Raw genomic sequence first — 13,453 nt, forward strand, 5'->3', positions numbered from 1 at the left:
ATCACTAACGAAGCAAAGAAAAAGATAATCAGCATCTCCTATCTTAACATTAACTATTGAACTCAGGATAACACTTTTATTGTTGTCAATTTGCAGCCTTCAACCATGGCTTCCTCAGTAAATTGCCCTGAGAATTTCCTCTAGAAATAGATCCAATGATGTATTTTGACTATAACGGGGAAAGACTACAGAAATGCCAAACTGTACAAAACAATTCATACGCTAAACAGTAGTTGATATAACTGTTCAATTAGGAATATGCCCTATGGAGTCAGGGCTGGTTCTATCACATGCAAAGCAGAAGAAACTACATAGGGCAGCAACTTGTCAGAGATGGCAGAAATTGTCCAGACTTATTAATTACCCAGGCTATTCCAGCACCTGGAAAATCTGCTGCCACCCATGGAGCTGTCATAGTGGGTAAGTCAGCAATGGCTGCTACTATTAGGGAAGATGTCTTCCCTTCATATTACCCCACTAGCATCAGAAAGATAAGCCCAGCTCTTCACAGACCTTTATTTTGCCCTGACTTTCCAACCCATCTCAGCTATCTTCACCTTACCTGCCAGAAGTGAACCATTCATTCTTAGGCAGTTAATACTCCCTAAACTGCCAGAAGGCCATGGGCCAGAAGGGGAAGACTTTTATTTTTCACCTGAGGGCCTGTTTAGCCAAAAGTCCATTTTTCCGTCTAAAAAAGCAGACTTGCTGGCACATGCAACAAATAAAAAATAAGTAACTGAATAAAATATGATCTGTTCCAAAAGAGCAGCAGCAGAATCTCTGACTCTATTTCTAATGAGGATACATACATAAAGCAAACTGGAAATACACTGTCTTAAAATGCTGGACAAATCTACATGGCACCTCTTTCTAGACAGTTAATTATGAGACTAAACTTCATCCCTAAGCAGTGGACCTGAACCTTGCTTTAAGAAAGCTCTTCATTCAAGACATTCTTTGTCCCTTCCTGCAGTGCATTTTTGGCATACCAACTACACTAGCTGTGATAGACTCACCATGCAAGTCTTCCACCTATTAAATAGGCACCAGTGTGAGCAATCTCTCCCATCTAGAAATTGCACGTTTAGCTATTCTATCATTTAAGCTTAATGGAGAAACTTCTTTAGCTCTTCCTGTATAAGCTATCTTCTCTCTTTTAAAGATTTCCACAGGAGTCATTACGGTAGGCTGGCTCCATGCCATGCTGTCATTAAATGCTTCACTTTATAGAGATGTTACAGTTAAAGAATTTTTTAATTTACTGCATACAACCTCAATTAGGATTTCACATTTGGTGGCACTTATGCACTTGCAAGTGCCTTTCAGCAGTGATGCTCGTTTCTCTTCGAAAAAGCATCTGTGCACTTAGAGGGGTTTGTCTGTTCTAATGACAATGGTGCTTGAATTCTTCAAAAGGTCTGAAACAAACCATCAAATATTAGGAAATTCAGGGACAAAACTTCTAATGTCTTTTTTTGCTACAAATATGATCATACTCTTTTTCTTTGAATTTTGTTCTTTGTAGGCAAAATAACAAAGAAATGAAACACCTTAATAATAAATTACACTGTATGGAAGTAAGATCTCAGAACTCATTAGCACAGTGGGTTTTGGCTAGATTAATTCAAACACTATGTATTATTTGGTCCTACCAATATCAATATTTCACAGTTTTGTTCATTGAAAGAGTTCAAATCTGTTTTGTAAATACTGAAAACCAAATCTTCCTTGTGCTTTTATGAGGCCAGCTATGTGTTGTTATTAGCTACAAATAAGAAACAGGAAGCTCAGCCAAACAAATGAAAGATATCACTGAGAAATTTTATGACAGAATCAGAACAGGCCTTTCTGTCAGTTTCCCCACCGTATTTCTCTTTTACTCTTAGGTCTCCATATAGCCATGACAGTGTTTCACCTAAAATTATTTCCTATGGAAATTCTAAAGTTTCTGGATAAATATTTGCCTACATTTCATAATCATCATCGTGGCATTATTTTGGTAAGAGAATTATATGTGTGTCCAAGATACCAAACAAATAACATCGAGTTCATGAGATCCTACTGATGGTGTTCAGCACTCATCTAGATCCTGCATCCAGTTACCATATTACAGTTCACAGGAAGCAGAAAAAGGAAGATCTGGAGATGCAGTTCTGCTGCCAAAATCAAAGGTCTGTGGAATTGTTCTTTCTTTGCACATGAGTTAATTAGCTACACTAGACTGTATCACCATGTATAAATGTATCAAGTGATTTCTTGTCTTTGTACTGCAGTTATCTTGAAAGTCCTTAAGGCTGGCCAGGTCATTGCAGAACTATGTATAAGAGTTCCCAAAGAGTATAATAAAGCTCAAAGAGTTCTGTTTAGTTTCTACTCTGTTCAAAAGGACTTATGGCCATGAGAAATAATCTAACTATGGATGAAGTGAAAGAAGAAGCCAGTCATATTTATGAGGGGCTAAAAACCAACCCAGCGGCTGTCACAAATGGAGCTCTTTTATTTTACAAACCTTTCTGGAACTGGTCATAGAAAATGTGGTGTTAACATACATATTTTCTTTTCAAGGTCAGGATTAGTTTTTCATCACTGCTTTTAAGAAGACAACTGGTGTAACTCATAAACATCGAGGAGATGTTCGGCCCGTGTTTGTAACATTAGAAGAAAAAGTAGTTCCTAGTCCTTTGTGTCACATTAGCAAACCAATCTCTCCTTTCTTTGGCTAAATTGTACTTTATATCACTCATTTTCTTCCTCAAGTACATAGTTATTTGTTGCATAGCTGGTGAAATTATGCTTTAGTGGTGTACATTTGACTGTGGTGACATAACCTGCTATTTCAATAGCTCAGTGCACGGGAAAGTTAACAGCCCTGTGGCTGTCATGCTTTTCCTAGCAGGTTGCTACCAAACATTTAACATACAGAGAAGCTTAATCTGACCATTTATAATTCAGAGTTTTGGTTCTGTGAAGCTGAAGTTTTACTTTGTCTTTGTGTAGCTACACTAAAGTGTGGCTTCCTGCTATTTTTATTTCTAAATATTGTAAAATTCACATCATCTCTACTGGAAAAACTTATTTAGTTTCTTAGCAAAAATGATTACATCTATTTCTAAACAGCTTTTATGGTAAAGCTGAACAAGCAAGATTTCTGATACCCATTTGGAAAAAAAAATCATATTTTTAGTATACTAAAAAAAAAAAAAAAAGTTCAAATGACATTCAGCCACAAACTGATGTGCAAAAACCTGCTACAGTCAGAATAAAAATGTGATATGAAGGTAAAATTTCCTTTCAGGATGACAGAGTGCCCATTGTTTTGGTTCCTGTGTGTTCTGATAGAGCATAAGGTTCAAATCCTGCTCCTATTGAAGTCAATGACAAAACTTCCATTGACTTCAGCGGTGCAGGATCAGACCCTAAGCAACACAGCTAACATCTGCTTTCTTGCTTTCTCTCTTATCTTTCAGTGAAAAATATTAGAACAAATTAGAACTAAATATTAGAAAAAATTAATTACTATCAATTGGCTATTCTGTGGTAGTTTTCTTATAAAACATATTGCTTGTCATTTCAAATTTATATATATATATACACACATTCTGTATATGTATATAAAATATTATCAAAACTGTCAAATATCATATACGCCATACCATATTATATCCTATATATATGATTCCTTCTTTGTAAAAATCCTAAAAAAAAAAAAAACCATTTAGCAATCTTACAATAACACCCCAACGTAGCAATTCTACAGTATCTCTATAACCTTGTGGATTTCACTACATTTAATATGACCTGATACAATCAGTGAGTGAACAAACTGCTTTCCCTGATCTGGTGGTATTTGCTATACAGAGACTGGAATTCTTATCAAGTTTTTATCCATCAGTTTAATTCAGGCATAAATTCAGTTACCGCCTCCTGTCAAAATATTTGTGATATTAGTCCAGGGTAATGTGATTGCAGATCAATAGGGAGTCTTAGCTCCACAGAAATAACCCAGTTTAAATGTACTGAAAAGACATGTAAAAAACTGGAAGAATAATAACTACCACATGTAATAATTTCTACTCTAGTTTTATCCTTTTCAGTTGGTGGCTATGGAGTGCAGAACCCTTGCAGAACTATGCTATCTGCCTACTGGTCTAGAAAAAAGTTAAAACAGATTAAAATATATCTGAAATAGTATTAAGAATAAGCGCTAACATCTTTGTAGCTCCCATTAAATAAACTAAGTAAAATGGTAACCCAAAGTACAATCATCATAACATAGATATTTCTAAAAACCACAGCTTAATGAAAGCGGTTCGGGAATATTAGTTTTGAAAAGTGACTTTTTATATAAAATAATTCTCCCAGCTCAACAGGTGGAACACGTTTGGTAAAAAGAAAAGAAAAACATTATTTTTATAATGGGAATTCTTTTTACATGAAGCATTGTTTTTAAATATATATACAGATGATGTAGCCATATCAATATGGGAAAGTTGATCTACAGTTGAAAGCCAGAACATGAAGCATAGCTCAAAAAGTAAAGTCACCAGCAGGAAATATCAAAAGAAACCTGAAGATAAAGAAAGTCCATTGAAATGGGAAAACATAGAAGCAATGTTAAGTTGAACACTGAAACTATTTGTAATAAGCTGTCATGTATCACTAGAAGTGAACATTAGATGGAAGGCATAGATGAAGGTAGATTAAAACAACTTGGTGGCAGAATGGGAAGACACCAAAATGATCTGGGGAAAGGCGAAAAGTGAGAATAGAACTAGAACAGTGAGGTCAAAGCGACTGGGAAAGCCACAGGCATAAATCTTCTTGATTGCTGCCCCTGCTCGGGGACAGCTCATTGCTGAAGAAAAGTCAGGCTTAAGTGAGACTGACAGGGAACAGGAAACAAATAGATGGTCAATAGTGCAGAGACTATGAAAGAGGAGACTTTAAAAAATGAGTAGAGATAATTGAGAGCTGGGGAAAACGTGAAGAGAAGCAAAGAAGACAAAAATTATGAGCAGCAACAACAAAAGGAGAATGTAGAGTAGGGGAGAATGCAAAGTGTCTCCCTTGTTTAGAAAGACTTCAGAAGTACCTAAGAAAGGCAGAACCCATCACACAGCTTTAAATAAGGGATGGCTTGTTTCCTTTATGCATTCAATCATTTCTTCTTGCCGTGTAAATCAACAGTACTGCTGCTAATTAATAGTCATGCTATTATAGCATGTAATGTTTTTTCTGTTCAAGTTGCTGGGATAATGCAACTTTGAAAAATTCAGTTCCCTGCTTGTTTTTTTGTTTTAACTGTGAATTTTGGGATCTGTTTTTTGTAGGAAAAGGTCTGAAAATTGAACTCTAAGACGTAAAAAAAAAGGAAAAGCAAATCAACATATACAAAATAACTTGTTGCTAAAAATGTTTTTCAAAAGTAAGCTTTGATTATGGAACTGAATCAGGGTTTTTTAACCACTTCAAGTTGTCAGCATTAAGTGCATCTGAAGACAGCATGACCTAAGAGTGTTGTGGGGCACCTTTTTCTTGCTGTGAAGAAGCAGCAAGCATTAGCAAGTGCTCCCTGCATAAGAACAGAGAGTATATTTAGGAACAGGTATTGGCATTACATTTTAACTTTTGTTTGTCATGTTTGGTTACGGTAATAAGACATGATGTGTGCCCTCTTGGATATGATTTCTTCTTTCCAGTGACTATAAAGACAACTCAAACTGACTCAGGACAGATACTTAAAATTTTTCAAACCCTGATAAGTGTTGGGATTCATCCAGCCTATCTTAAATTTTCTCAAAGTCAGGCTAGGTTGGGTGAATATCAGCCTTTATCAGATACCAGTCCATTGCCCATTCAGATAAATTCCAGAGGAAAGGATGTGGAAAGATAATGTTAAAAACACACTATCTTTGCAAAAGTGTCAGCAGAAAAATTATACAATTGTTATTGAAACACATACTTGTTAAAGGGTTTGAAAGTGCATAAATGCCAAAATCCGACAAATATTCATCTGCTGTGAAACCTACCCGACTCCATTAGCCTTTTGAGTGTTGCATGGAAAAAAAGTAAAATTTGGAAAGGAATTTGATCGATCAAAAAGAACTACCAGTGCCACCAAAAGCTGAATATCTTATTAGGGAAGTGTGCTGGTTTTGGCTGGGGTAGAGTTAATTTTATTCACAGCAGCCACTATGGGGCTATGTTTTGGATTTGTGCTGTAAACAGTGTTGATAATACAGAGATGTTTTCGTTACTGCTGAGCAGGGCTTACACAGAGTTAAGGCCTTTGCTGCTTCTCAGCCCACCCCACCAGCGAGTAGGCTGGGGGTGCACAAGGAGTTGGGAGGGGACACGGCTGGGACAGCTGACCCCAGCTGGCCAAAGGGACATTCCATACCATATGGCAGCATGCTCAGCATGTAAAGCTGGGGGAAGAAGAAGGAAGAGGGGGATGTTCGGAGTGATGGTGTTTGCCTTTCCAAGTAACTGTTATGTGTGATGGAGCCCTGCTTTCCTGGAGATGGCTGAACACCTGCCTGCCCATGGGAAGGAGTGAATTAATTCCTTGTTTTGCTTTGCTTGCGTGCGCGGCTTTTGCTTTACCTATTAAATGGTCTTGATCTCAACCCACGAGCTTTCTCACTTTTAGTCTTCTGATTCTCTCCCCCATCTCACTGGGAGGGAGTGAGCGAGCGGCTGTGTGGTGCTTAGTTGTAGGCTGGGGTTAAACCACGACAGGAAGTGGTAAATTTTATCTTTGGTAAGCAACTATTCAATAAGCTTGCAAACGTAGTATTTGTCAGCTGTTTGCCAGCTGCAGCTCTTCAGTACATTTACCTATTGTAACTGGGGCTCAGTCACATTTAAATCTGAATTCTACAAGGATGCAGGGGTTCACATAGATCAGCTTGCAATACTGGGATGACATCCTGTATTCTTTATATGATGCTGGATAGGCAAGATATGAAACAAGATGGTTTAATCCTGGGGGACTTAGTGCACTTAATCTTTTACCTCTGATTCCAGCTCAGTTCTTTCATGCTTTTGTCAAAAAACAAAACAAAGCAAAACAAAAAGCCTCATGGTTCATGGCTGCAGCATAAAAAATATGCCATATGACAACTGATAGCCTAGTCACAAAGTCTTTTTAACACAAGGAATGAATAGCAATGTGTCATATGTATATATGTGAGCAATGTGAAATGCTACCTACCCACTTGCAGTCATTTTATTCTGTTATTTCCACAAATATAAATAGTTTTTTATCAACCACCTGGTTCTTTTCTGTGACATACTCTCTTTGTCTCATCAGAAGCTTGTTATATGTGGGTGAAGAAACACTGAATATATTCCATAACCCCATTCTTTTATCAATAATTTCCTGTTATCATTACACAATGATTTGAATTTTTTGAATATGGCCACAAAGGATCAATTCAATTAAACCAAAACTACAAAGGGAAAATCTCACTGCGAGCCTCTGTGCAACTGGTGAACCCAGTAATTATATATAGCCACCTATTGTGCTAGCATAACAACATGCGAAGAAGGCTTAGTTAGACACATTTACACACATAAAAAGCAATATGGGCATAGAAAAAGTGATTTTTGCCAAAAGTATAGAACAGTCACACAGTAACAAATGAGAGCTGCATGAATCCTAGTTTACTTGGCTATAAATAAATCCAACATTTTCTTTCTCTCCATGGTAAAATAAAATAGGAGCACAGAAGCATAACAGTCTCCTTTGAGCAACCAGTCTCTTTTTGTTCAATTATAGTCATCAATCTGTTCCATCTAAAATATTTTCCTCCTTGAGAAACCAAAGAAATCAGCATTGGGATCCAAAATACGCTGTTGCAAAAATAATGTAAAAGAGGTCTTTCCTTTTGGTACATCCATTTGTTCTGAAAGACTGTATTTTCTTTAACATGAATTTTGTAATTTGGGTGAAAAAAAATGCTGCATTTATGGTACTTTTAATCAGAAAATCTTGAACAGCTTGGTAAGGAAAGGTAAGGGTTACCTTCATTTTACAGACAGAGAAAACTGCAACAAAGAGAGCTTAAAGCCTTTTTTTTTTTTTTTTTTTCCCCAAAATCTGTTTCCTCTGTGTATTCCTTTTAGATGCCCAACTGGAAGCCTTTAAATCCTGATATTCAGAAGTGCTAAACAGACAAAGCTTCAGTTGTACAAGTACTTTTTCTCTCAACAGTGACAGTGTCAGATTCTGTAGCACTGGGAAATGCTCACCTGTGCATAATCCCACAGCAAACTGGAAGCAGGGAAGGAACAGATTCAGGTCTCCTGCTTTCTGCTGCATGCTCTTACAAAACTTATCTAGGAGGGTGAAGGTTTTTCCATTACTTGAAATCACTAGGTAAAATCTAGATGTTGTCTCTAATATATATGTAAGCTACAGTTTCACTAACATCTCTGGGCTTGATATGAGGATCATTTAATAAAATCATATAGCTTGTGTTACTTATAAGATAACATGAGATAACCATATTATGTCTTCTGGCCTGAAAAACCCTATAAATCTATGACTATGAGAACACAAAAGAATTAACTGTAATGAATTATCTTGGTGGTAACACAGCAAACTTCTGATTAAGGCTTTTTCATCTTCCTGAGATGTGATACTAGCCACCAAATTGCACTGTCTCTTTCTGTACCCTGTGTGCCACTGAACCATCAAAGCACATAAAGTAAAGCTAATTTGATTTAGCTAAATAGGAAAAAGTCCAGACCCCCTTCTTCATGTGGTAGTTCTGTACAGACATCTACAGAGAGCAGAACACTGTCCACCTGTACACATTTGAAGAATTATAGAGAATTATTTTAAAGATGAAAAATCAAGGTGCCAAAATAATACAATCTGTGGTGCAAAAATAGTTTCAGGGTAAGTTCTCTATGCTCAAAATCTCATCATAAACTCCAAGAACTGAATGAGCACAGAGACCAATCCTTTCAGTCACAGGGATGCTTCCAAAATAATATAAAACGTGCATTTGATATCCAGAAAAGCACTATGGGGAAATTAAATATCCCATAAATATTCCAGCCTAACTTTAACAACTATATAAACCATTTGGGGGGAGGGAGGGAAGGTTCTGAAGTAAATTTCTTGTCCTTTTTTTTTTTTGAGATGACCGTCTTTAAAGTACAAAATAACTACAGTTTTTCCTATTTGTTCATTGCCCCTGTACAGTGAGTTTGTCCTCAGTTCAAAGCATTACTGTAGGAGATCATTTCTACTGCACTAAAAAAGAATAGCTTGATCACATTCATTAAAATTTCCTCCAAGATGTAAGTATGAAGTATCCTTTAAAACATTGGTTAGCTGTTCTTACAGCAAGCATCACTTATCCACTTCATATTTTCTTTTAAGGCATTTTTTCAGAAGCCAGATCTTGCAATTAATGTTCAGTTTAAGATCTTTTGTTCAATGCATAAAAGGTTGGTTTTACTATCCCCTCTTAAAGCTCACAGTGCACTATTGTAGATTCAGAGGCCTATAATTTTTATCAACAAGCAACTCATCATTTCAGAAACCTAAATCAGAGAATTTTTTTTTTTCACTCAGCATGCAGACAACTAAAGCCCTTTTTTCCCCTGGGGTGATATGCTAGTTTGATTTTATTTTCCTTGACATTTCACCTGTCAGATTATGATAAGCAGAAGAAACAAAGAATAATCATCACATTCTCACTGAATCTCATAATCAAATATCTGGAAATATAAGATAAATTAGAAACATTATCCTGAGGGAAAACATGAACACTGAAAACACCATCAGATATCCAAATCATCTTCCAGTGACCTAGGACTCCCATACGGGTTTAAAAAATTCAGAAAGGAAGCCTGCACAGGACTGTCACATCTACTTTTTTTTTCTTCAAATACTAGGGAATGACCTACAATGACGTAAGAAGAAAAAAAAGTCGTAGAGTTAAGAAAATCTATTTAATAATAAAGCGGTATGTCTTCTTTAAGTCTTTCATGAATGCTTTCTGAAAACAATCCCGAGGCCAAGAAACAGGACAGGTTATCATGAAATAGTATAAACTCAAATTAACTAGTTGGCAAGGTGAAAAGATTAATAAGCCAGAACACACCAAACATGCTCCTGATTTACTGCATTTGTAGTTTGCATGTTCCCAATTTCTCTGTCTCACCGTGTTGAGATTCATAAGTGATGAAAACTTACCTGCTTGACCAGTGGTAATACTGACAGCTGCAAAAAGCCTCTGGGAACGACTCAAGTCAGAAACCCCATTCACAGCTTCAACTTCAAACGTGTAGTTAGCATGAGCTAGCAGGTCCATGACAGTGACATAGTTATCTACTAATCCAGTTTGCTGGGGCATATATCCAATGTTACTCCCACAGGGAACACATTCGCCCTGCTCCCAGCTGCACCTCTTGCACAAAATGCGGTAGGTCACATCACTTCTTCCCCCGTTGTCAGCAGGAGGACTCCACTCTAAACTCACGGTAGTCTGGTTGATATTGAAAATGAGGTTCTGTGGTGCAGAGGGAGGTCCTATATAACACACAAAAAAGTCCAGGGTAATTGCACAGAACCACGGTGGGACATGTAGCTAGCATTTTAATTACTGAGACAGAAAATAGTTGAAGCAGTTTTCTTCACATAAACATTTCATTATTTTTATGACAAGCTGCATAAAAGCTTCCTTGAACTCACTTGGCAAGAGCTTTATTTATTTTCCATTAAGGCATCAGAATAACAATTGTCTGTATATTCACTGCAACTGACTTTAGCCCTTCCTCTTCTGTGCAATTAAAAGGATTGGTTAATGTACCTTAAAGGTTGTCTTTTATAGTTTTCCCAAGTACGGGATTTGTTCTTCCCTTCTAAACATACTGCACCACCTGCACCTAGTCCTTCGTTATCAGCTCTGATATGATTTACAGAGATATTTGGTGCTGCTTTGGATTTAGGAGACTTCCACTGTTTGAACCACCAGTCTGTGTAGGCTAGTCTATTTGCAGTTAGAAGGTTAAGCCAGATCCAATTACAGTTCAATCAAAGCTCAGATCCGCACAGGTTACTTTTCATTTTTCATGTTATTCATTTTGGTATTATAGCACATAAAGCACATTGTCTACAACAATTTTACAGCCATGGGAAAACTATGCCTGTATTCTATCCATTACAATGAGTTACACACTTACCCAACGTGCAACTTTTCCCAATGTTATATCAAGCAAACATGAAATTTATATTTATGCTGATTCTATATTCACTGTCAACTTTTTTTCCCCTCTGCCTTTCAATTTCATTTACTGTTGTAAATGTACTTTTCAAATATAGGAAAAGCCAAGCAAAACTCCTAGCTACAAGTGGCTGCACCTGGTTGGTTAAGCAACGTCCTTTACTATTAAATTCATGACTGACTCACTTGTGCATGCGACATATGGTGGATCAGAAGGTGCTCTATAATAGCTGTCTTCACAATCGCATCTTGAAGATCCTTCCTTGTCAGAGAAGCTGTGAGTAGGGCAGCGGGAGCACTGCAGATCTTGTGAGGAGGATTTGTAGAACCCACGGCCACAAGCTAAAGCAGAACAAAACAAATTAAGGTTTAGATTTGCATGGACTATTCTGATCTTTTTGCTGTCTCTGCACGAGGTACACATTCCTGTAAACGTCTAAACTATCCATTCTGTTATGTTGGTGCAAGCCAAAAGAAATCACAATTTCTTTTTCTTCAGTTGATGCTGATAATGATTTTGTGGCATTTTTATGAGCTCAAGCACTACAAATACCTCAGCAGTTGGCAGCACAATATTTTAACACAGAGGACCACAGAAATATAACAAGCATCTGTTTTTCACCAAAGAAGAGTACAATAATGGTGTGAAACAGCTGGATGCCTGCAATAGGCCTAAACAAGGGAAAAACAGTCTGGAGAAGCTCCGCTTTAAGGCCACTGAAGTGTTTCTGGTATCTGAAATAGTTGATTTGGAATTAATGGAGCAAAGGCCACTCTTCCCTGATCTGAAAAACCCAAAGAAGCTGTAACCCACTGGTTAACCCTGATCCCGAGGAAAGAATGAGGCGTGAACACTTGTTGAACAGACGATGCTGGTAGGAACAAGCAGAAAGAGGAGGAGGGCAGACAGCATAGGCTGCACAATTGGTTTTTCCAGTTTCACAGAGACAGACAACCAGGCTGAAATGCATTTGCTAAAACTTTAAAGGGAAAGTTAAAAGGTAGATAGTTGGAAATATGCATATAAGATCATTTCATACTTTGGTTTGCCCGCTGTGAAGCCATGGAAGTAAAAAATGTGCTGTGTTCCAAAACTGATGTTTAGAAATACTTTTATCAGCCATTGCCATAGTTCCCAAAGCAGAAACACCCACAAAACACACCTATAATGATTCTTACAAGCAGAGAACTGCAACCTAGACAGCCAGCTTCAGAATGGATAAACTATGAGAACTGTAGGGGATGAGGAAGAAGGAAGGGGGGATCAGGCAACGCTAAAACTGGAAACAGATTAAGACTCCATTTCAGCACTGAGGTTATAGGCAAACTTACAAACACTGTCAACATGAAAAACAGAAAACAAAAGTCCTCCAGAACTTTCTAATAAAGCGGAGGCTTTTTCAACCACACTATTTTATTCTTTTTTTTTCCAACCCTAACAGTCTAACCTTCTTAAGCCATCACCTGTATGCAAAGAAAAGGGACAGCGGGTGAAACTTAGTATTCGGTATCAAAATATTAAAGCTAGTTAAATAGTCATTCTGAATTCAGAGAGAGAGAATTTACTTTGGTTATATTCATATTTGCTTGGATATTTTCTCAGAACAGAAATGCAAAGTATCCAAAGACACTGATATTTGGAACAGTTATTTCAGTTGTCTGGGACTGCAGTGATGGAAAGAGCATGGAAACAATGAGCTTTATCCAAATCTCACTGAAGTCAGTGAGGAGTGTCTGACTTTAATAGCCTTTGGACTGGACTCAGCGTAGGTACAGTGACATGACTCTTATTAATCTGATGAATTGTATGCAACTGAGAGAAAAAAATGGTGGTAATACTTCAGATAACAATAGATTAAAGTTGGTAAATTAGGTAAATCAACAGTGGATCATACCAGTATAAAATGATAGGAAATTCTGGCCCTCTGTTACTCTTTAGCAATACACTAACTTTCAAAAGAAAAATATACCTAAAGCACAGAAATCGCCATAACATTTAGAGTTTGTCATGCTGAAAAGAACAGTGGATGGAAGCTAAATTACCTGGCAGAGAAAATTAGCATGCAAAGCATGCATCCTTTGACTTTGACAAAGGGGCACAAGTTTGCATTAGAAGAAAATCTAGCCCTGCTTGTAAAACATGCTATAGTTTGATTCTACCACAGTAGCTGTTATATATGCTATTTAGAAAAGAAGACAGGAAG

General features: G+C 37.2%; 1 protein-coding gene across 6 annotated transcripts in view; it reads right to left on the minus strand.

Moving 5' to 3' along the window:
- The window catches only part of EPHA7 (EPH receptor A7), a 176,481-nt gene that overhangs the window by 98,295 nt on the left and 64,733 nt on the right, over nucleotides 1-13,453 (minus strand). For all 6 annotated transcript variants that reach the window (XM_075498397.1, XM_075498395.1, XM_075498393.1 and 3 more), the window contains 2 exons: nucleotides 11,436-11,591; nucleotides 10,220-10,555 (listed from right to left, as the gene is read on the minus strand). In XM_075498397.1, coding sequence (XP_075354512.1) covers nucleotides 10,220-10,555; nucleotides 11,436-11,591 — 492 coding nt within the window. The remainder of the gene's footprint in view (nucleotides 1-10,219; nucleotides 10,556-11,435; nucleotides 11,592-13,453) is intronic.

Source organism: Mycteria americana, chromosome 3 (genome assembly GCF_035582795.1).
Source record: "Mycteria americana isolate JAX WOST 10 ecotype Jacksonville Zoo and Gardens chromosome 3, USCA_MyAme_1.0, whole genome shotgun sequence".
NCBI classification, from domain to species: domain Eukaryota; kingdom Metazoa; phylum Chordata; class Aves; order Ciconiiformes; family Ciconiidae; genus Mycteria; species Mycteria americana.